Source organism: Oncorhynchus tshawytscha, unplaced genomic scaffold (genome assembly GCF_018296145.1).
Source record: "Oncorhynchus tshawytscha isolate Ot180627B unplaced genomic scaffold, Otsh_v2.0 Un_scaffold_6703_pilon_pilon, whole genome shotgun sequence".
Classification (NCBI taxonomy): domain Eukaryota; kingdom Metazoa; phylum Chordata; class Actinopteri; order Salmoniformes; family Salmonidae; genus Oncorhynchus; species Oncorhynchus tshawytscha.
Window position 1 is genome coordinate 310,001 of NW_024609792.1, and position 22,500 is coordinate 332,500.

The window sequence follows — 22,500 nt, forward strand, 5'->3', positions numbered from 1 at the left end:
AAGTCAGCAGATACCAGAACACAGAAACATACGGTTTCTATCCCCCTCTAAAAGAAAACATACGGTCTCTATCCCCCTCTAAGAGAAAACACAGTCTCTATCCCCCTCTAAGAGAAAACACAGTTTCTATCCCCCTCTAAGAGAAAACAGTCTCTATCCCCCTCTAAGAGAAAACACAGTCTCTATCCCCTCTAAGAGAAAACACACGGTCTCTATCCCCTCTAAGAGAAAACACACGATTTCTATAAGAGAAAACACCCCTCTAAGAGAAAACACACGGTTTCTATCCCCTCTAAGAGAAAACACACGGTTCTATCCCCCTCTAAGAGAAAACACACAGTCTCTATCCCCTCTAAGAAGAGAAAACACACGGTCTCTATCCCCCTCTAAGAAAACACACTGTCTCTAACCCCCTCTAAGAGCGAACACACTGTCTCTATCCCCCCTACCCTAAGAGTCTCTACCCCCCAGCAGAAAAACACACTGTCTCTATCCCCTCTAAGAGAAAAACACACAGTCTCTATCCCCCTCTAAGAGAAAAGACACAGTCTCTAACCCCCTCTAAGAGAAAACAGAAACACCCCAGCAGAAACACACGGTCTCTATCCCCCTCTAAGAGAGAAAACACCCCCAGCAGTCTCTAACCCCCCAAAAACACTGTCTCTATCCCCCTCTAAGAGAAACCCCCAGCAGAAACACAGTCTCTAACCCCCTCTAAGAGAAAACACACTGTCTCTAACCCCCTCTAGAGAAACCCCCAGAGAACTGTCTCCCCAGAAGAAACACACGGTCTCTATCCCCTCTAAGAGAAAACACACAGTCTCTAACCCCCTCTAAGAGAAAACACACGGTCTCTAACCCCCTCTAAGAGAAAACACACGGTCTCTAACCCCCTCTAAGAGAAAACACACGGTCTCTAACCCCCTCTAAGAGAAACCCCAGTATCCCAGTCCAGAGAGAGCCATAAGTGTCCTGTCCTCCAGCCCACAGGAAGTTGACTAAAGTAGAACCATTCAGTGAATGACAGACAGGCCGACACAGAGATCTCTGACACACGGTCTCTAACCCCCTCTAAGAGAAACCCCAGTATCCCAGTCCAGAGAGAGCCAGAAGTGTCCTGTCCTCCAGCACGCAGGAAGTTGACTAGAGTAGACTCATTCATTGGATGACAGGCAGGCCGACACAGAGATCTCTGACACACGGTCTCTAACCCCCTCTGACACACGGCTTAATGGCTCATATCTCCCCTTCCTGCAAACGCCACTCAACAAACACCAAAAGCAACTCTTCTAATGATTAGTAATGACAGTGGATGTGCCGTTCTCTGTCTTTCTCTGAGAAACCAGCTCACATGGTATCTGATACGTTACATAATATATCAGCCGGTAGACGGAGAGAAAACCTGAATATCCATCAAGACTTTCCACACAGAAACATTTACAACAACAAACTGGAGGAATAAAAACCTTCCACCTCAAAGCTCCCGAGGGTCGTAGCGATCTACGACACTGCATCTCAGCGCTAGAGGCGTCACTACAGACACCCCGGTTCGATTCCAGGCTGTATCACAACCGGGGCCGTGATTGGGAGTCCCATATTGCGGAGCACAATCGGCCCAGCGTCGTCCGGGTTTGGCTGGGGTAGGCCGTCCATTGTAAATAAGAATTTGTTCTGAACTGACTAGTTAAATAAAAAAAATCTGTTTCAGTTCTCTGGGGGTTTGTTCAAAGATGTATCAGTTCTCTGGGGGTTTGTTCAAAGATGTATCAGTTCTCTGGGGGTTTGTTCAAAGATGTATCAGTTCTCTGGGGGTTTGTTCAAAGATGTATCAGTTCTCTGGGGGTTTTGTTCAAAGATGTATCAGTTCTCTGGGGTTTGTTCAAAGATGTATCAGTTCTCTGGGGTTTTGTTCAAAGATGTATCAGTTCTCTGGGGGTTTGTTCAAAGATGTATCAGTTCTCTGGGGTTTTGTTCAAAGATGTATCAGTTCTCTGGGGGTTTTGTTCAAAGATGTATCAGTTCTCTGGGGTTTGTTCAAAGATGTATCAGTTCTCTGGGGGTTTTGTTCAAAGATGTATCAGTTCTCTGGGGGTTTGTTCAAAGATGTATCAGTTCTCTGGGGGTTTGTTCAAAGATGTATCAGTTCTCTGGGGGTTTTGTTCAAAGATGTATCAGTTCTCTGGGGGTTTTGTTCAAAGATGTATCAGTTCTCTGGGGTTTGTTCAAAGATGTATCAGTTCTCTGGGGTTTTGTTCAAAGATGTATCAGTTCTCTGGGGGTTTTGTTCAAAGATGTATCAGTTCTCTGGGGGTTTTGTTCAAAGATGTATCAGTTCTCTGGGGGTTTTGTTCAAAGATGTATCAGTTCTCTGGGGGTTTTGTTCAAAGATGTATCAGTTCTCTGGGGGTTTGTTCAAAGATGTATCAGTTCTCTGGGGGTTTGTTCAAAGCTGTTTCAGTTCTCTGGGGGTTTTGTTCAAAGATGTATCAGTTCTCTGGGGGTTTTGTTCGAAGATGTATCAGTTCTCTGGGGGTTTTGTTCTGACTTCTCCTCACATTAACATCTAAAATCATTCTGAACACCAGAAACATATTCAAGATTATTCCAAATATCGTCTGTTGGACTTGAGACACAAACTCCTCTGATTCAAACCATAAATTCAGAAATGAACTTTTAATAAAAACGAATGTTTGATTTACTCCACTAAGAGCAGTCCCATTGTTAAAACAATTTAGTGGAGCATTAATGGTGAGTGTCACAGTGATGTGATGTATCTCTGCTGGGGAACCAGAGCCAGGTGTTTCATTTACTGACTGACAAACCCCTTGTTTACTCTGGCTACACTCGGCCTCCCTCCTCCCTCCCCTCATCCCTCTACCCTCCCCTCCTCCCTCTCCCCTCCCCTCCTCCCTCTACCCTCCCCTCCTCCCTTCCCTCCATCTACCCTTCCCTCCTCCCTCCACCCTTCCCTCCTCCCTCTACCCTTCCCTCCTCCCCTCCCTCCCTCTACCCTCCCCCCCATCCCTCTACCCTTCCCTCCTCCCCTCCTCCCTCTACCCTCCCCTCCTCCCTCTACCCTCCCCTCCTCCCTCTCCCCTCCCCCTCCTCCCTCTCCCTCCTCCCTCTACCCTCCCCTCCTCCCTCTACCCTCCCCTCCTCCCTCTACCCTTCCCTCCTCCCTCTACCCTCCCATCCTCCCTCTCCCCTTCCCTCCTCCCTCTCCCCTCCCCTCCTCCATCTACCCTTTCCTCCTCCCTCCTTCCTCGACCCTTCCCTGTTTCCTCCATCTACACAGAGAGAGAGAGATATAGGGGCCTGTTTCCTCCATCCATACAGAGAGAGATATATAGGGGCACGTTTCCTCCATCTATACAGAGAGAGAGAGATATAGGGGCCTGTTTCCTCAATCTATACAGAGAGAGAGAGAGATAGGGGCCTGTTTCCTCCATCCACAGAGAGAGATATAGGGGCCTGTTTCCTCCATCCACAGAGAGAGAGATAGAGGGCCTGTTTCCTCCAGACAGAGAGAGAGAGAGGGCCTGTTTCCTCCAGAACAGAGAGAGAGACAGAGAGGGCCTGTTTCCTCCATCCAGACAGAGAGAGAGAGACAGGGAGTTTCCTCCATCCAGACAGAGAGAGAGATAGAGAGGGCCAGTTTCCTCCATCCAGACAGAGAGAGAGAGAGAGAGAGCAGACAGAGATAGACCCAGACAAATCATGAGAAAACAAAAAGATAACTACCTAACACATTGGAAAGAATTAACAGAAAAAAACAGAGAAACTAGAATGCTATTTGGCCCTACACAGAGAGTACACAGCGGCAGTTACCTGACCACTGTGACTGACCCAAAATTAAGGAAAGCCTTGACTATGTACAGACTCATGAGCACAGCCTTGATTGAGAAAGACCGTAGGCCAGACATGGCTCTCAAGAGAAGACAGGCTATGTGCTCACTCCCACAAATGAGGTGGAAACTGAGCTGTTTCCTCCATCCTGCCCAATGTATGACCATATTAGAGAGGCATATTTCCCTCCATACACAGATCCACAAAGAATTAGGGCCTTTTTAAACTCCCATATCTACTGGGAGAGAAATAGGGCCAGTGTGCCATCACAGCAGCAAGATTAGGGCCTGTTTGCCATCCGTACAAAGGGAACCAGTGAAGCCAAACACCATGTAAATACAACCCATATTTATGCTTATTTATTAGGGGCCTGTTTCCTTTCCATTTGTACATTGTTAGAACACTGTATTCCTCCATAATATGACATTTGTAATGATTTAGGGCCTGTTTTCCATCTGTACAGAGTAATGTTTACTGTTAATTTTTGTTGTTTTTCACTTTATATATTCACTTTGCCTGTTGTCTCCATCCTTACTTTGGCAATGTTAGGGCCTGTTTCCCATCCAATAAAGCCCTTGAATTGAATTGAATTGAGGCCTGTTTCCTCCAGAGACAGAGAGAGAGATATAGGGCCTGTTTCCTCCATCTACACAGAGAGAGATATAGGGCCTGTTTCCTCCATCCGTACAGAGAGAGAGATATAGGGCCTGTTTCCTCCATCCGTAGAGAGAGAGAGATATAGGGGCCTGTTTCCTCCATCTACACAGAGAGAGATATAGGGCCTGTTTCCTCCATCCGTACAGAGAGAGAGAGAGAGAGAGAGAGATAGGGCCTGTTTCCTCCATCCGTAGAGAGAGAGAGAGAGAGATATAGGGCCTGTTTCCTCCATCTATACAGAGAGAGAGATATAGGGGCCTGTTTCCTCCATCTATACAGAGAGAGATATAGGGCCTGTTTCCTCCATCCGTACAGAGAGAGAGAGAGATACAGAGAGAGAGATATAGGGGCCTGTTTCCTCCATCCGTACAGAGAGAGAGATAGAGGGCCTGTTTCCTCCATCCGTACACACAGAGATATAGGGCCTGTTTCCTCCATCCACACAGAGATATAGGGCCTGTTTCCTCCATCCACACAGAGAGATAGGGGCCTGTTTCCTCCATCCATACAGAGAGAGAGATATAGGGCCTGTTTCTCTCTCCTCAGGAATGACCTACCGAGTTACATGTCTAAACAAGGACATGTTATTTACCTCAGCTACTGAGCATTACAGTGTATCACATGACCTCCCCAATCAGAGACGTCTAAGTTAGATGCTCAAGAGAGTCATTGTTGTTGTTGCACAGCGCTCTTGAAACAACTGTTTGTCTGTGTGTGTTTATAACTCTGGTTAAAAAGGGGAGAGCTGACAGTGTCGATCACGAAGCCCACCGGGCTGTGTGTCTGTTAAAGGGGAGAGCTGGCAGTGTCGATCACGAAGCCCACCGGGCTGTGTGTCTGTTAAAGGGGAGAGCTGACAGTGTCGATCACGAAGCCCACCGGGCTGTGTGTCTGTTAAAGGGAGAGCTGACAGTGTCGATCACGAAGCCCACCGGGCTGTGTGTCTGTTAAAGGGGAGAGCTGACAGTGTCGATCACGAAGCCCACCGGGCTGTGTGTCTGTTAAAGGGAGCTGAGTGTCGAGCTGGCCCAGCTGTGTGTCTGTTAAAGGGGAGAGCTGACAGTGTCGATCACGAAGCCCACCGGGCTGTGTGTCTGTTAAAGGGGAGAGCTGACAATCAGAAAAAGGGAGTTGTTGATTCGTCTCTCTCTGTGTTTAAACTCTGACGACCAATAGATGGTCAGTCTGGTTTAACCCTCGGGAACACAGCGTTCTGACAGGGAGACAGAGAGACAGACAGAAAACTCCTGCTTCTATAAAGTAGGCAGTCTCTCTAGTTTTAGCTTCCTCAATGGAAATTACCGAAGCAAAACACTTGCGAAGACTGGTGTCTTCTTTTGACATTCAATCACCTTCTCAGGGGTGACAGACAAAAGAATGTCATGTAATTGGGGCGCGATTTCGTTTTCCCCTGCCTTTGTCGGCAATGCAGAAGGAATACTCAGTGCATTGTCTTCTACCTCAACATTCTCAAAAATAGAACTAGCCAAATCCACCACATCTCCTAGCTTGCGAGATTGTGCCCTCGTTAACACACAAGCAGGAAAAACATGTGGAAATGCTTGAACCAATTTCTCATCTGTAGTTCTGATTTCTAGGTTGTCTACTACCTCTAACACAGGAGTGACATTACCACCAGCAATATCATTCCCTAGTAGCAATGTGACTCCTTTTACTGGCAGTGTAGACACTACACCAACACGGAAACGTCCTGATACCAAGTCTGACACTAAGTGGACCCAGTGTAATGGTACAGGTACGGTTTTTGTCTCTATCCCCTGTAATATGACATGTGAGCCACAATACATTTCAGGAGACCAGGGTAAAGCATCAGTAATGATTACTGACTGCGCCGCCCCGGTGTCACGTAGGATTTGGATAGGCTTTTGATCAGTTGGTTCTCCTGTTAAGGAAACATAACCGGCAGAGATAAACGGAGCATAGACAGGATCCGGTTTCTCAAATGCTGAGTCAATATCTCGATCCAATGGACGATCCAAAGACTTGACTAAACCCAAACTTTTCATTTTTGGGGACGGTGACTGGGACTGTTGCGGTTTATTTTTCAAAACTGGGCAGTCCGCAATCACGTGACCCTTTTGGTGACAGTAAAAACATTCACAGACTTCATGAAAAGGCTTAGGGTTGTTAGAGGAAAAGCGAACTGAACGAGGAACTGATGACGTAATCGTCCGGCCTTCAAAACATGGTGCACCAAAGACAGTCTTGTGTGTCAAAGCGTACTCATCTGCCAACACTGCTGCTTGGGCCAATGTCACCACTTTCTGTTCATTTAAATGAACTACAAGTCTATCTGGGAGGTTGCTTTTAAAGTCCTCCAACAGCATCAACTCCCGAATATCAGCAAAGGTGTTAGCTTTGCTGGCTGAACACCAACGACTAAACAGAGACTCTTTGTCCCTAGCAAATTCAACAAATGTACGGTGAGACGTTTTTTTGTGGTTCCTGAAGCGCTGCCTGTAAGCTTCAGGCACCAACTCATAAGCCCGCAACACTGTAGTTTTAACCATATCGTAGTGTAAACTGTCTTCCAGGGAGAGAGCAGCTACTACTTCCTGGGGTTTCCCAGACAATTTACATTGTAACAGGAGCGGCCAAACCTCGAGTGGCCAATGCAGCGCAGCGGCCACACGCTCAAACGCAGAGAAATAACAATCAACTTCTGACTCTCGGAATGGAGGGACTAAAGCTATGTTTTTACTCACATCGAAGTGGGCTTGATGATGAGCAGCTTGTGGAGTCGCACTGGAGCCAGCATCTAGCTCCAGTTGTCGGATCCTCACCTCCTTGTCAGCTTCTATTTTCCTAATTTCAAGTTCAAAAGTCATCTGTCTCTCTTTATCTTTTTGCTCCATTTCTAACCGAGCCAGCCTCACCTTCAGCCTAGCAGTCCCATCTGAACGACCCGAAGCAGAAGACAAAGGGTCAAATCGGGGCAATGTAAAGGGGGTAGGAGCAACCCCTTCCTCCGCCCTGTCCTCCGACTTGGCATCGGAAGGTCTACCCGTCTCCTCTCCTTGCATTGAGAGAATTCGTTCTCTCACTAAACCCTCCCCAACTAGCACCAAAAGCTCAGCCTTTAGGGCTTTCGCAGGGAAAACGAATCCATAATGGTCAGCTATAGCTAAAAGGTCTACTTTACGAAACCTCAAACAATCAATAGAGGGCGCTTCAAAAAACTTGGAGATGTATAAGATGGCTGATGCAGCCATCTTATACAATGCAGTCTACTGAACACTAACTAAACAAGTCATCCAAACTCACAACCTACCATCACACCTCAATCACTAACCACAGAGAGAGCTCAGAGCAGCAGGGTCCGGTGGGTTTAATGGAAGAATCCCGGATGAGCCCCCATGTTTCATTTGTTCCCAGGGGGAAGGGGAAGGCACCTAGGGAGTGCTTAGGCAAGAGGCCCGCGGGCATACATATACCCGTAGCATATTCGCTGTCTAGACACACTAGGTAAGACCTGGGCGGACCATCCCTTGTATTTTGGTTAGGGCACCAGGTGGTGCTAAATTAGGTAAGTAGTGGGTAGGCAGGTAAGATAGGAGAGGGGGGCTTTGAGATTTACTTTCTTTGCTTTGGTTCTGTCCAGCCCCTTTTCCCCATATTACCGTGTAAAGGAATAAAGTCCTTGTAAACGGTACCACATTCTGCCTGTTGTCATTCTTACTTGCACCTACAGTCCATACCTTTTTCACTTCACAGAGAGTTTAGTTGTAGCAGGGTGTTGCGTTCCCTCTTCATAGAGGCGTGCGTAACATAATTACGGGCTAGCAACAGGATCTTGCCCGCATACGATACAAAAATCAGTCAGTTTCAGATGTAAACACACAGACAGACAGACAGACAGACAGACAGACAGACAGACAGACAGACAGACAGACAGACAGACATGACATGACATGCATTAGATATGCCCCCCTGAGGAGCCCTCCTGAGGACTCAAGTGGACTCCTAGTCTCTCCCCAGAGCCACATATCCGGTCTGCTACTGGGTAAATATACTGCAAACCACAGCTTCATTTACTACAGGGCTCCAATACTACAGGGCTCCCTACAGGGCCCGATACTACAGGGCTCCGATACTACAGGGACACTACAGGGCTCCAATACTACAGGGCTCAATACTACAGGGCTCCAACACCAGGGCAACACACAGGGCTACTACAGGGTCTACAGGGCTCCGATACTACAGGGCTCCGATACTACAGGGCTCCGATACTACAGGGCTCCGATACTACAGGGCTCCGATACTACAGGGCTCCGATACTACAGGGCTCCGATACTACAGGGCTCCGATACTACAGGGCTCCGATACTACAGGGCTCCGATACTACAGGGCTCCGATACTACAGGGCTCCGATACTACAGGGCTCCGATACTCAGGGCTCCGATACTACAGGGCTCCAACACAGGGCTCCAACACTACAGGGCTCCGATACACAGGGCTACTACAGGGCTCCAATACTACAGGGCTCCAATACTACAGGGCTCCAATACTACAGGACTCCGATACTACAGGGCTCCGCTACAGGGCTCCGATACTACAGGGCTCCGATACTACAGGGCTCCTATACTACAGGGCTCCGATACTACAGGGCTCCGATACTACAGGGCTCCAATACTACAGGGCTCCGATACTACAGGGCTCCGATACTACAGGGCTCCGATACTACAGGGCTCCGATACTACAGGGCTCCGATACTACAGGGCTCCGATACTACAGGGCTCCAATACTACAGGGCTCCAATACTACAGGGCTCCAATACTACAGGGCTCCAATACTACAGGGCTCCAATACTACAGGGCTCCGATACTACAGGACTCCGATACTACAGGGCTCCGATACTACAGGGCTCCGATACTACAGGGCTCCTATACTACAGGGCTCCAATACTACAGGGCTCCGATACTACAGGGCTCTGATACTACAGGGCTCCGATACTACAGGGGCTACAGGGCTCAATACTACTACAGGGCTCCAATACTACAGGGCTCCAATACTACAGGGCTCCGATACTACAGGGCTCCTGATACAGGGCTCCGACACTACAGGGCTCTGCTCCGATACTACAGGGCTCCGATACTACAGGGCTCCAATACTACAGGGCTCCAATACTACAGGGCTCCAATACTACAGGGCTCCAATACTACAGGGCTCCTTTACTACAGGGCTCCAATACTACAGGGACAGGGCTCCGATACTACAGGGCTCCTATACTACAGGGCTCCAATACTACAGGGCTCCATACTACAGGGCTCTGATACTACAGGGCTCCGATACTACAGGGCTCCAATACTACAGGGCTACTACAGGGCTCCTATACTACAGGGCTCCAATACTACAGGGCTCCAATACTACAGGGCTCTGATACTACAGGGCTCCAATTACAGGGCTCCAACACTACAGGGCTCTGATACTACAGGGCTCAATACTACAGGGCTCCGACACTACAGGGCTCTGATTCTACAGGGCTCCAATACTACAGGGCTCTGATACTACAGGGCTCCAATACTACAGGGCTCCGACACTACAGGGCTCCAACACTACAGGGCTCTGATACAACAGGGCTCCTACTACAGGGCTCCAATATTGTGGCTCCAAGCTGCATGCCAGGATTTTCCTTTATTGACACGCAGGCAGGGGAAGGATTGGTTTGGAGACTGGAGAGGGAGATCCCCGACCAAACCATCCACAATGAGGTCTATCTGGTCTGGGTCCAGTTCAAGGACACTCATTACTCAACTCACAGTTATGGGTCTCTCCCCTTTCTCTCCTCTCTCTCTATCTCTCAATCTCTCTCTCCTTCCATCCCTCCCTCTTCCCTCCCTCTCTCTCTCTGTATCCCTCCCTCCCTCCTCTCTCTGTATCCCTCCCCCCTCCCTCCCTCCCCCTCTCTCTCTCTCTCCCTCCCCTCCCTCCCTCTCTCCCTCCGTCTCTCTCCTCTCTCTCCCTCCTCCCTCCCTCTCTCTCCCCTCCCTCCCCCTCCTCTCTCTCCCTCTCTCTCCCTCCTCCCCTCCCTCCTCTCTCTCTCCTCCCTCTCTCCCTCCTCCTCTCTCTCTCTCCCTCTCTCTCTCCTTCCTCCTGTCTCTCTCCTCTCTCTCTCCTTCCATCCCCCCCCCCTTCCCTCCCTCCCCTCTCTCTCCCTCCTCCCTCCCTCCCCCTCCCTCCCTCTCCCTCCCCTCCCTCCCTCCCTCTCTCTCTCCCTCCCTCCCTCTCCCTCTCTCCATCTCTCCCTCCCTCCTCCCTCCCTCCCTCTCTCCCTCCCCTCCCTCCCTCCCTCCCTCCCTCTCTCCCTCCCTCTCTCCCTCCCTCCCTCCTCTCTATCCCTCCCTCCCTCCCTCTCTCCCTCCCTCCCTCCCTCCCTCCCTCCCTCCCTCCCTCCCTCCCTCCCTCCCTCCCTCCCTCCCTCCCCTCCCTCCCTCCCTCCTCTCTCTCTGTATCCCTCCCTCCCTCCCCTCTCCCTCCCTCCCTCCCTCCCTCCCATGTGTTTATGTCTCTCCCCATCTGACACAGCAACAGTTACAGAAACATCAACAACACGTGGGTGGTTGCCAGGGAGACACAACATAAAAACATGTTGATGTTACCAGGCTTCATTTATAATAATGATTATTATCACACAGACACACAGACACACAGACACACAGACACACAGAGACACAGACACACAGACACACAGACACACAGATACACAGACACACAGAGACACAGACACACAGACACAGACACACAGACACACAGAGACACAGACACACAGACACACAGACACACAGACACACAGAGACACAGACACACAGAGACACAGAGACACAGACACACACAGACACAGAGACAGACACAGACACACAGACACACAGAGACACAGACACACAGACACACAGACACAGAGACATAGACACAGACACACAGAGACACAGAGACACAGACACACAGACACAGACACAGACACACAGACACAGACACAGACACAGACACACACACAGAGACACAGACACACAGAGACACAGACACACAGACACACAGACACACAGACACACATAGACACAGACACACAGACACACAGACACACAGACACACATAGACACAGACACACAGACACAGACACAGACACACAGACACAGAGACACAGACACACAGAGACACAGACACACAGACACACAGACACACATAGACACAGACACACAGACACAGACACACAGACACACATAGACACAGACACACAGACACACAGACACAGACACAGACACACAGACACATAGACACAGACACACAGAGACAGACACACAGACACACAGACACAGACACACAGAGACACAGAGACACAGACACACAGACACACAGAGACACAGACACACAGACACACAGAGACACAGACACACAGAGACACAGACACACAGACACACAGACACACAGAGACACAGACACAGAGACAGACACACAGACACACATAGACACAGACACACAGATACACAGACAGACACAGACACACAGACACACAGACACACAGACACACAGGCACACAGACACACAGACACACAGAGACACAGAGACACAGACACACAGACACACAGACACATAGACACAGACATACAGACACACAGACACACAGACACACAGAGACACAGAGACACAGACCCACAGACACACAGAGACACAGACACACAGACACACACAGACACAGAGACACAGAGACACAGAGACACAGAGACACAGACACACAGACACACAGACACACAGACACACATAGACACAGACACACAGACACACAGACAAACAGACCACATAGACACAGACACACACAGACACACAGACATAGACACAGACATACAGACACACATAGACACAGACCACAGACACACAGACACACATAGACACAGACACACAGACACACAGACACAGACACAGACACACATAGACACAGACACACAGACAGAATAGACACAGACCCCACGGACACAGACACACAGACACACAGACACACAGACACACAGACACAGACACACAGAATATCCCCCACACACAGACACCACACAGAGACACAGACGCACCCCCCACAGAATATCTCTCTCATTCATATAGAGAACATTACAGGCAGGCAGACAATTCCTCCCTCCCTCCTCCCTCCCTCCCTCCCCCCTCTTCCCTCCCTCCCTCTCTCTCCTCCCTCCCCCTCTCCCCTCTGCTCCCTCCCTTTATTCTTGCCTCTCTCCTCCCTCCATTCCTCTGCTCCCTCCCTCTCTCTCCCCCTCCCTCATCCTCCCTCCCTCTCTCCTCCCTCCACTCATCTGCTCCCTCCCTCTCCCCCTTCCTCTCTTTCCTCCCTCCCTCCCTCCCTCCTCTCCTCCCTCCCTCCCTCTCTCCCCCTCCCCTCTCCTCTTCCCTCATCTGCTCCCTCCCTCTCCCCCTTCCTCTCTTTCCTCCCCCCTCCCTCTCCCTCTCCTCCCTCCCTCCCTCCCCTCTCCCCCTCCCTCTCTCCTCTCCCCCTCCCTCTCTCTCTCCTCCCCTCCCTCCTCCCTCTCCCCCTCCCTCCCTCTCTCCATCCCTCCCCCTCCCTCCCTCCCTCCTCTCCCCCTCCCTCTCCCTCTCTCCTCCCTCTCCTCCCTCCTCCCTCTCCATCCCTCCCTCCCTCCCTCTCCCCCTCCCTCCTTCCCCCTCTGCTCCCTCCCTCTCTCCTCCCCCCTCCTCCTCCCTCTGCTCCCTCCCCCTCTCCCCCTCCCTCTCTCTCTCCTCCTCTCCCCCTCCCTCTCTCCTCTCCTCCCTCCCTCCATCCCTCCCTCTCCTCCCTCCCTCCCTCCTCTCCCCCTCCCTCTCCTCTCCTCCCTCTCCTCCCTCCTCCCTCTCTCCATCCCTCCCTCTGCTCCCTCCCTCCCTCTCCCCTCCCTCTCTCCCCCTCCCTCTCCCTCCCTCCCTCTCTCCCCCTCCCTCCTCCCTCTGCTCCATCCCTCCCTCTGCTCCCTCCCTCCCTCCCTCCTCTCCCCCTCCCTCTCTCTCCCCCTCCCTCTCCTCTCTCCTCTCCCCCTCCCTCTCCTCCCTCCACCCTCTGCTCCATCCCTCCCTCTCTCCCTCCCTCCCTCTCTCTCTCCTCCCTATGCTCCCTCCCTCCCTCCCCATCCATCCCTCTCTCTGCCAATGGCCCATTGATGTGGTTTCCACACAGTCATGACACAAGCCAGATCACTACAGATCTCTTTTGTCAACAAAATGTGTTTGTTTCAGAATATTCCCCTTCATTCACAGCTTTCCCTCACATGGCAGTGTAGAGGGGTATGTCCCAAAATAGCACACTATTCCCTGTCCACTGTGGATCCTACGGGCTCTGGTCAAAAGTAGTGCACTTTGTAGTGCATAAGGTGCCATGTGAGACTCATCACCACTTGGGCTGATCTGGGGCCTGTTGTAATTAACAGTGGAGTGTTACCGAGGAGACCTGCAACGTGTCACTCAGAAGAACGTTCCTTCATCGTTGCCACGGGAACCTGACAGACCACAATGTGGCGCTCTCACCCCTCCTCCCCCGACACTCCCCCTCCTCCCCCGACACTCCCCCCCTCCTCACCCCCCCCCGACACTCACCCCTCCTCCCCCGACACTCACCCCTCCTCCCCCTGACACTCACCCCTCCTCCCCCGACACTCACCCCTCCTCCCCCCGACACTCCCCCTCCCCCCCCCCCAACACTCCCCCTCCTCCCCCGACACTCACCCCTCCTCCCCCCCCCACCCTCTCCCCCTCCCCCCTCCCCCCGACACTCACCCCTCTCCCATCTGACTCCCCCTCCTCCCCCGACACTCACCCCTCTCCCATCTGACTCCCCCTCCTCCCCCGACACTCACCCCTCTCCCATCTGACTCCCCCTCCTCCCCCGACACTCACCCCTCTCCCATCTGACTCCCCCTCCTCCCCCCGACTCTCACCCCTCTCCCATCTGACTCTCACCCTCCTCCCCACGACACTCACCCGTCTGTGTCTGCCCACGCCTCACCCCGTCTCCCCCATCAGGAGAAAGACTGCTCCCTGGTCTCGTCTCATGGAGACGTTACGGAGCGTGACTTGACGTATGAGACCAGACTCATTTAGAGTTTAAAACAGATTGTGGTCAGCTGGCTGTGTGTGGTGGAGAGAGGATATGTCAGGAGAGGAGAAGAGGAGAGAGGGAGGGGGAGGGGGAGGAGTGGAGGAGTGGAGAGGAGGAGAAGAGGAGTGGAGAGGAGGAGTGGAGGAGAGAGGGAGGAGGAAAGGGAGGAGAGAGAGGGAGGAGGAAAAGGAGAGGAGAGAGGGAGGATAGGAGAGAGGGAGGAGGAAAGGAGAGGAGAGAGGGAGGAGGATAGGAGAGAGGGAGGAGAGGAGAGAGGAGGAGGATAGGAGAGGAAAGAGAGAAGTGGAAAAGAGAGGGAGGAGGACAGGAGAAAGGAAGGAGGAGAGTAGTAGAATAGACTCACTGGTAGATGTCCTTGCGCAGCACGGTTCTGGTCAGAGGGTTATCTGCCTGAGGGGCCACGCTGACAGATCCTATCTTCAGTACCAGAGTGTCCTCTCTCTCTCTCCTCAGCTGGGGTTCTGGGAGACACAACACACGGAGGGTATCAGACCCAGACAGACCATATATACTTCAGTACCAGAGTGTCCTCTCTCTCTCTCCTCAGCTGGGGTTCTGGGAGACACAAACCTACAGGAGGGTTTCTCTCCAGGAACAGGGTTGGAGTTAAAACCTCCAGCAGGGTCTCTCTCCAGGAACAGGGTTGGAGTTAAAACCTACAGGAGGGTCTGTCCAGTCTGTCCTGTCTGTCCTGTCTGTCTGTCTGTCCTGTCTGTCCGGTCTGTCCGGTCTGTCCTGTCTGTCCAGTCTGTCCTATCTGTCCTGTCTGTCCAGTTTGTCCTGTCTGTCCAGTCTGTCCGGTCTGTCCAGTCCAGTCTGTCCAGTCTGTCCTGTCTGTCCTGTCTGTCCTGTCTGTCCAGTCTGTCCAGTCTGTCCTGCCTGTCCAGTCCTACCTGTGTGTCTGTCCTGTCTGTCCTGTCTGTCCAGTCTGTCCAGTCCTACCTGTGTGTCTGTCCTGTCTGTCGAGTCTGTCCAGTCTGTCCAGTCTTACCTGTGTGTCTGTCCTATCTGTCCGGTCTGTCCAGTCTGTCCAGTCTTACCTGTTTGTCTGTCCTGTCTGTCCGGTCTGTCGAGTCTGTCCAGTCCTACCTGTGTGTCTGTCCAGTCCTACCTGTGTCCAGTCTGTCCTGTCTGTCCAGTCTGTCCTGTGTGTCTGTCCTGTGTGTCCGGTCTGTCCTGTCCGTCCAGTCTTACCTGTCTGTCCTGTCTGTCTGGTCTGTCCTGTCTTACCTGTCTGTGTCTGTCCGGTCTGTCCTGTCCGTCCAGTCTGTCCAGTCTTACCTGTGTGTCTGTCCAGTCTTACCTGTGTGTCTGTCCAGTCTGTCCTGTCCGTCCAGTCTGTCCTGTCTGTCCAGTCTTACCTGTGTGTCTGTCCTGTCTGTCCGGTCTGTCCTGTCTGTCCTGTCCGTCCAGTCTGTCCAGTCTTACCTGTGTGTCTGTCCAGTCTTACCTGTGTGTCTGTCCAGTCTTACCTGTGTGTCTGTCCTATCTGTCCAGTCTTACCTGTGTGTCTGTCCTGCCTGTGCTGTCTGTCCAGTCTTACCTGTGTGTCTGTCCTGTCCGTCCGGGTTCCAGGGACAAAACACCCTGATCACTGATGTGTTGACATATATCAGCGGCAGGCTGCGCGACGTCAGGGCGTGACTTCTCATCGGCTGGCCCGCCGTTTTGCCGAGGTCCCGGTATCGTCGTGGCAGCGAGGCGTGGAACACCCCGGCTACGGTGGCCAGTAAGGGACAGGAGAGGACAAGGTCAAAAGGTTGGGCGGTCAGCAGGATCTCTCTCAGGTAGTGGGGAGACCCGTCAGCCGGGCCCTCCGTCAGCCGCTGGGTCCCGCGAGGATCCGGTCGTTCCAGCCGCGTGGTCAACTTGTGGCGGACGTTTCTGGTGACCGCCTGGGGGAAGGTCATATTTATATAAATACATTATATTACTACTACTACTAGTAATAATAATGAATACATAATAATACTAATGAATACATAATAATACTAATGAACACATAATTATAATAATATTAATACTAATGAATATATAATACTACTAATAATGCATAACACAATGAATGAATACATAATAATACTAATGAATACATAATAATACTAATGAATACATAATAATACCAATGAATACATAATACCAATGCATACATAATAATGAATATATAACGATAATAATACTAATAATATAATAATAATACCAATGAATACATAATAATACTAATGATACTTCTGATACTAATAATAATTGAATATATAATATGAATATATAATAATAATAATAATTAATATATAATAATAATAATACTAATGAAATGTATATAATAATAATAATAATAATGAATATATAATAATAATAATACTAATGAATATATAATAATAATAATACTGATGAATATATAATAATAATAATGAATATATAATAATAATAATACTAATGAATATATAATAATAATAATGAATATATATATAATAATAATAATAATGAATATATAATAATAATAAATATATAATAATAATAATAATGAATATATAATAATAATAATGAATATATAATAATAATAATACTGAATATATATAATAATAATAATGAATATATAATAATAATAATAATAATGAATATATAATAATAATAATGAATATATAATAATAATAATAATGAATATATAATAATAATGAATATATAATAATAATAATAATAATGAATATATAATAATAATAATAACAATACTAAATAATAATTATAATGAATATATAATAATGAATATATAATAATTATTAATAATAATAATTAATCTATAATAATAATAATAAATAATAATTATAATGAATATATAATAATAATAATGAATATATAATAATAATAATGAATATATAATAATAATCATAATAATGAATATATAATAATAATCATAATAATATATATATAATAATAATAATAATAATAATACTGAATATATAATAATAATAATAATGAATATATAATAATAATGAATATATAATAATAATAATGAAATATATAATAATAATAATAATAATTAATAATAATTATAACGAATATATAATAATAATTAATAATAATAATACATCTATAATAATAATAATAAATAATAATTATAATGAATCTATAATAATAATAATAATGAATCTATAATAATAATAATAATAATAATAATTATAATGAATATATAATAATAATTATTAATAATAATAATTAATCTATAATAATAATAATAAATAATAATTATAATGAATATATACTAATAATTATTAATAATAATAAATAATACTTATAATGTATATATAATAATAATTAATCTATAATAATAATAATAAATAATAATTATAATGAATATATAATAATTAATCTATAATAATAATTAATACATAATAATATAAACAACAATAATAACTATTGTAATAATAATTGTAACCTGGGTGTATGTGATGGACAGGAATCCGTGCTGCTGGTGGGAGGAAACCTCCAGGACCTTGGCTGCTGTCTGATTGGTGGGGAGGTGGAGACAACAGGTTCACAGTGGAACACCACATAAACACTAACTGAGACACATTAACCCAACTCCTGGACTACAATGGAGAATCTCCAGTCAAAGACTAGAGCTTTAAGGTAACACTTCCTATGAACAGTCTACTGATACAACAATACCACACTCATAAAGCCCCTACTGGGTCCATAGGGCTCTGGTCTAATGTAGTGCACTACTGGGCCCATAGGGCTCTGGTCTAATGTAGTGCACTACTGGGCCCATAGGGCTCTGGTCTAATGTAGTGCACTACTGGGTCCATAGGGCTCTGGTCTAATGTAGTGCACTACTGGGCCCATAGGGCTCTGGTCTAATGTAGTGTACTACTGGGTCCATAGGGCTCTGGTCTAATGTAGTGCACTACTGGGCCCATAGGGCTCTGGTCTAATGTAGTGCACTACTGGGTCCATAGGGCTCTGGTCTAATGTAGTGCACTACTGGGTCCATAGGGCTCTGGTCAAACGGACTGATCCCAGGCCTGTACTGTATGTGACTGATCCCAGGCCTGTACTGTATGTGACTGATCCCAGGCCTGTACTGTATGTGACTGATCCCAGGCCTGTACTGTATGTGACTGATCCCAGACCTGTACTGTATGTGACTGATCCCAGGCCTGTACTGTATGTGACTGATCCCAGACCTGTACTGTATGTGACTGATCCCAGGCCTGTACTGTATGTGACTGATCCCAGGCCTGTACTGTATGTGACTGATCCCAGGCCTGTACTGTATGTGACTGATCCCAGACCTGTACTGTATATGACTGATCCCAGGCCTGTACTGTATGTGACTGATCCCAGGCCTGTACTGTATGTGACTGATCCCAGGCCTGTACTGTATGTGACTGTCTAACAGGCCTGTACTGTATGTGACTGATCCCAGGCCTGTACTGTATATGACTGATCCCAGGCCTGTACTGTATGTGACTGATCCCAGGCCTGTACTGTATGTGACTGATCCCAGGCCTGTACTGTATGTGACTGATCCCAGGCCTGTACTGTATGTGACTGATCCCAGGCCTGTACTGTATGTGACTGATCCCAGGCCTGTACTGTATGTGACTGATCCCAGGCCTGTACTGTATGTGACTGATCCCAGGCCTGTACTGTATGTGACTGTCTAACAGGCCTGTACTGTATGTGACTGATCCCAGGCCTGTACTGTATATGACTGATCCCAGGCCTGTACTGTATGTGACTGATCCCAGGCCTGTACTGTATGTGACTGATCCCAGGCCTGTACTGTATGTGACTGATCCCAGGCCTGTACTGTATGTGACTGATCCCAGGCCTGTACTGTATGTGACTGATCCCAGGCCTGTACTGTATGTGACTGATCCCAGGCCTGTACTGTATGTGACTGATCCCAGGCCTGTACTGTATGTGACTGATCCCAGGCCTGTACTGTATGTGACTGATCCCAGGCCTGTACTGTATGTGACTGATCCCAGGCCTGTACTGTATGTGACTGATCCCAGGCCTGTACTGTATGTGACTGATCCCAGGCCTGTACTGTATGTGACTGATCCCAGACCTGTACTGTATGTGACTGATCCCAGGCCTGTACTGTATGTGACTGATCCCAGGCCTGTACTGTATGTGACTGATCCCAGGCCTGTACTGTATGTGACTGATCCCAGACCTGTACTGTATATGACTGATCCCAGGCCTGTACTGTATGTGACTGATCCCAGGCCTGTACTGTATGTGACTGATCCCAGGCCTGTACTGTATGTGACTGTCTAACAGGCCTGTACTGTATGTGACTGATCCCAGGCCTGTACTGTATATGACTGATCCCAGGCCTGTACTGTATGTGACTGATCCCAGGCCTGTACTGTATGTGACTGATCCCAGGCCTGTACTGTATGTGACTGATCCCAGGCCTGTACTGTATGTGACTGATCCCAGGCCTGTACTGTATGTGACTGATCCCAGGCCTGTACTGTATGTGACTGATCCCAGGCCTGTACTGTATGTGACTGATCCCAGGCCTGTACTGTATGTGACTGTCTAACAGGCCTGTACTGTATGTGACTGATCCCAGGCCTGTACTGTATGTGACTGATCCCAGGCCTGTACTGTATGTGACTGATCCCAGGCCTGTACTGTATGTGACTGATCCCAGGCCTGTACTGTATGTGACTGATCCCAGGCCTGTACTGTATGTGACTGATCCCAGGCCTGTACTGTATGTGACTGATCCCAGGCCTGTACTGTATGTGACTGATCCCAGGCCTGTACTGTATGTGACTGATCCCAGGCCTGTACTGTATGTGACTGATCCCAGGCCTGTACTGTATGTGACTGATCCCAGGCCTGTACTGTATGTGACTGATCCCAGGCCTGTACTGTATGTGATTGATCCCAGGCCTGTACTGTATGTGACTGATCCCAGGCCTGTACTGTATGTGACTGATCCCAGGCCTGTACTGTATGTGACTGATCCCAGGCATGTACTGTATGTGACTGATCCCAGGCCTGTACTGTATGTGATTGTATCTAACAGCCTGATGCAGTTAGCCACGCTGAAGCTAAAAATACATCAATATATCTGTCTGGTCTCTAAATTAAACTAGTGTAACTCCGTAGAGGAGACCAGGCGTCTTCTGGAGGGCCGTACCTCTTGTCAACAAGGAAGTAAATTCAAAGTTAAATAACATCTCTGATTTACAAGCAACATCTATCTACTGTTAACAATCTTAACGGTTGATTTGCACTAATTCATTACCGACGAAAATATTTCAAATTTCACAATACAAGTGAAAGAAAATGCCGTTAAATTACGAGGAAGGCGATTGGTTAAGAGATAAGAAGAAATTCCAAGAAAAAGTTGAGCTCTTTTCCACATCAATCACAAGAGTTTGGGCTTTCATCAACCTTGGACGATAAAGATGGTTCATCACTGAACGCATGGAGAACAGGTTGAATACCTCATTGGCCATTGTGTAGGCCTTCGTACTTATCGTATGAACAACAGGTTGAATACCTCATTGGCCATTGTGTAGGCCTTCGTACTTATCGTATGAACAACAGGTTGAATACCTCATTGGCCATTGTGTAGGCCTTCGTACTTATCGTATGAACAACAAGTTGAATACCTCATTGGCCATTGTGTAGGCCTTCGTACTTATCGTATGAACAACAGGTTGAATACCTCATTGGCCATTGTGTAGGCCTTCGTACTTATCGTATGAACAACAAGTTGAATACCTCATTGGCCATTGTGTAGGCCTTCGTACTTATCGTATGAACAACAGGTTGAATACCTCATTGGCCATTGTGTAGGCCTTCGTACTTATCGTATGAACAACAGGTTGAATACCTCATTGGCCATTGTGTAGGCCTTCGTACTTATCGTATGAACAACAAGTTGAATACCTCATTGGCCATTGTGTAGGCCTTCGTACTTATCGTATGAACAACAAGTTGAATACCTCATTGGCCATTGTGTAGGCCTTCGTACTTATTGTATGAACAACAGGTTGAATACCTCATTGGCCATTGTGTAGGCCTTCGTACTTATCGTATGAACAACAGGTTGAATACCTCATTGGCCATTGTGTAGGCCTTCGTACTTATTGTATGAACAACAGGTTGAATACCTCATTGGCCATTGTGTAGGCCTTCGTACTTATCGTATGAACAACAAGTTGAATACCTCATTGGCCATTGTGTAGGCCTTCGTACTTATCGTATGAACAACAGGTTGAATACCTCATTGGCCATTGTGTAGGCCTTCGTACTTATCGTATGAACAACAGGTTGAATACCTCATTGGCCATTGTGTAGGCCTTCGTACTTATCGTATGAACAACAGGTTGAATACCTCATTGGCCATTGTGTAGGCCTTCGTACTTATCGTATGAACAACAGGTTGAATTTACAACCAATCTATGGAGGAGAGATTTGACCTCTAACCCTCAGGACCAGGATGTAACTGGAGTTATTACTCCCTGTACAGGTGATGATTCGCATCACCCGCCCTCCTGAGGTCGATTTAGTCCACTTGAAAGTCCTGATTGTAGCGACTAGGTACGGGTGAACAGGAACATTAAGACAGAGTTCAGTCTGAGTCTTTACGGGATGTGACGTTCCCATATCATAACCTGATTGGCTTCTGGGATGGCACTGCATGATGAGAGTTAAACGGGCTAGTTGGGTAAAAAGCCCACTGTGACCAAGGTTGATGAGAACTCAGACAGCTGAAGAGGAAACGGTTCTTACAGGCGGAACGAAGCCAGAGAGGTGGCTGAAGGAGTCCTGTTTGCTGACGGGTCGGACCAACACCGTACGTCTGTTCAGCTTATCGGTACAAGACAGGA

General features: G+C 48.0%; 1 protein-coding gene across 1 annotated transcript in view; it reads right to left on the reverse strand.

Moving 5' to 3' along the window:
* The window catches only part of LOC112240893 (vacuolar protein sorting-associated protein 13B), a 407,100-nt gene that overhangs the window by 266,266 nt on the left and 118,334 nt on the right, over positions 1 to 22,500 (reverse strand). The window contains 3 exon segments of the mRNA XM_042318131.1: positions 14,976 to 15,093; positions 16,176 to 16,527; positions 18,066 to 18,134. Coding sequence (XP_042174065.1) covers positions 14,976 to 15,093; positions 16,176 to 16,527; positions 18,066 to 18,134 — 539 coding nt within the window.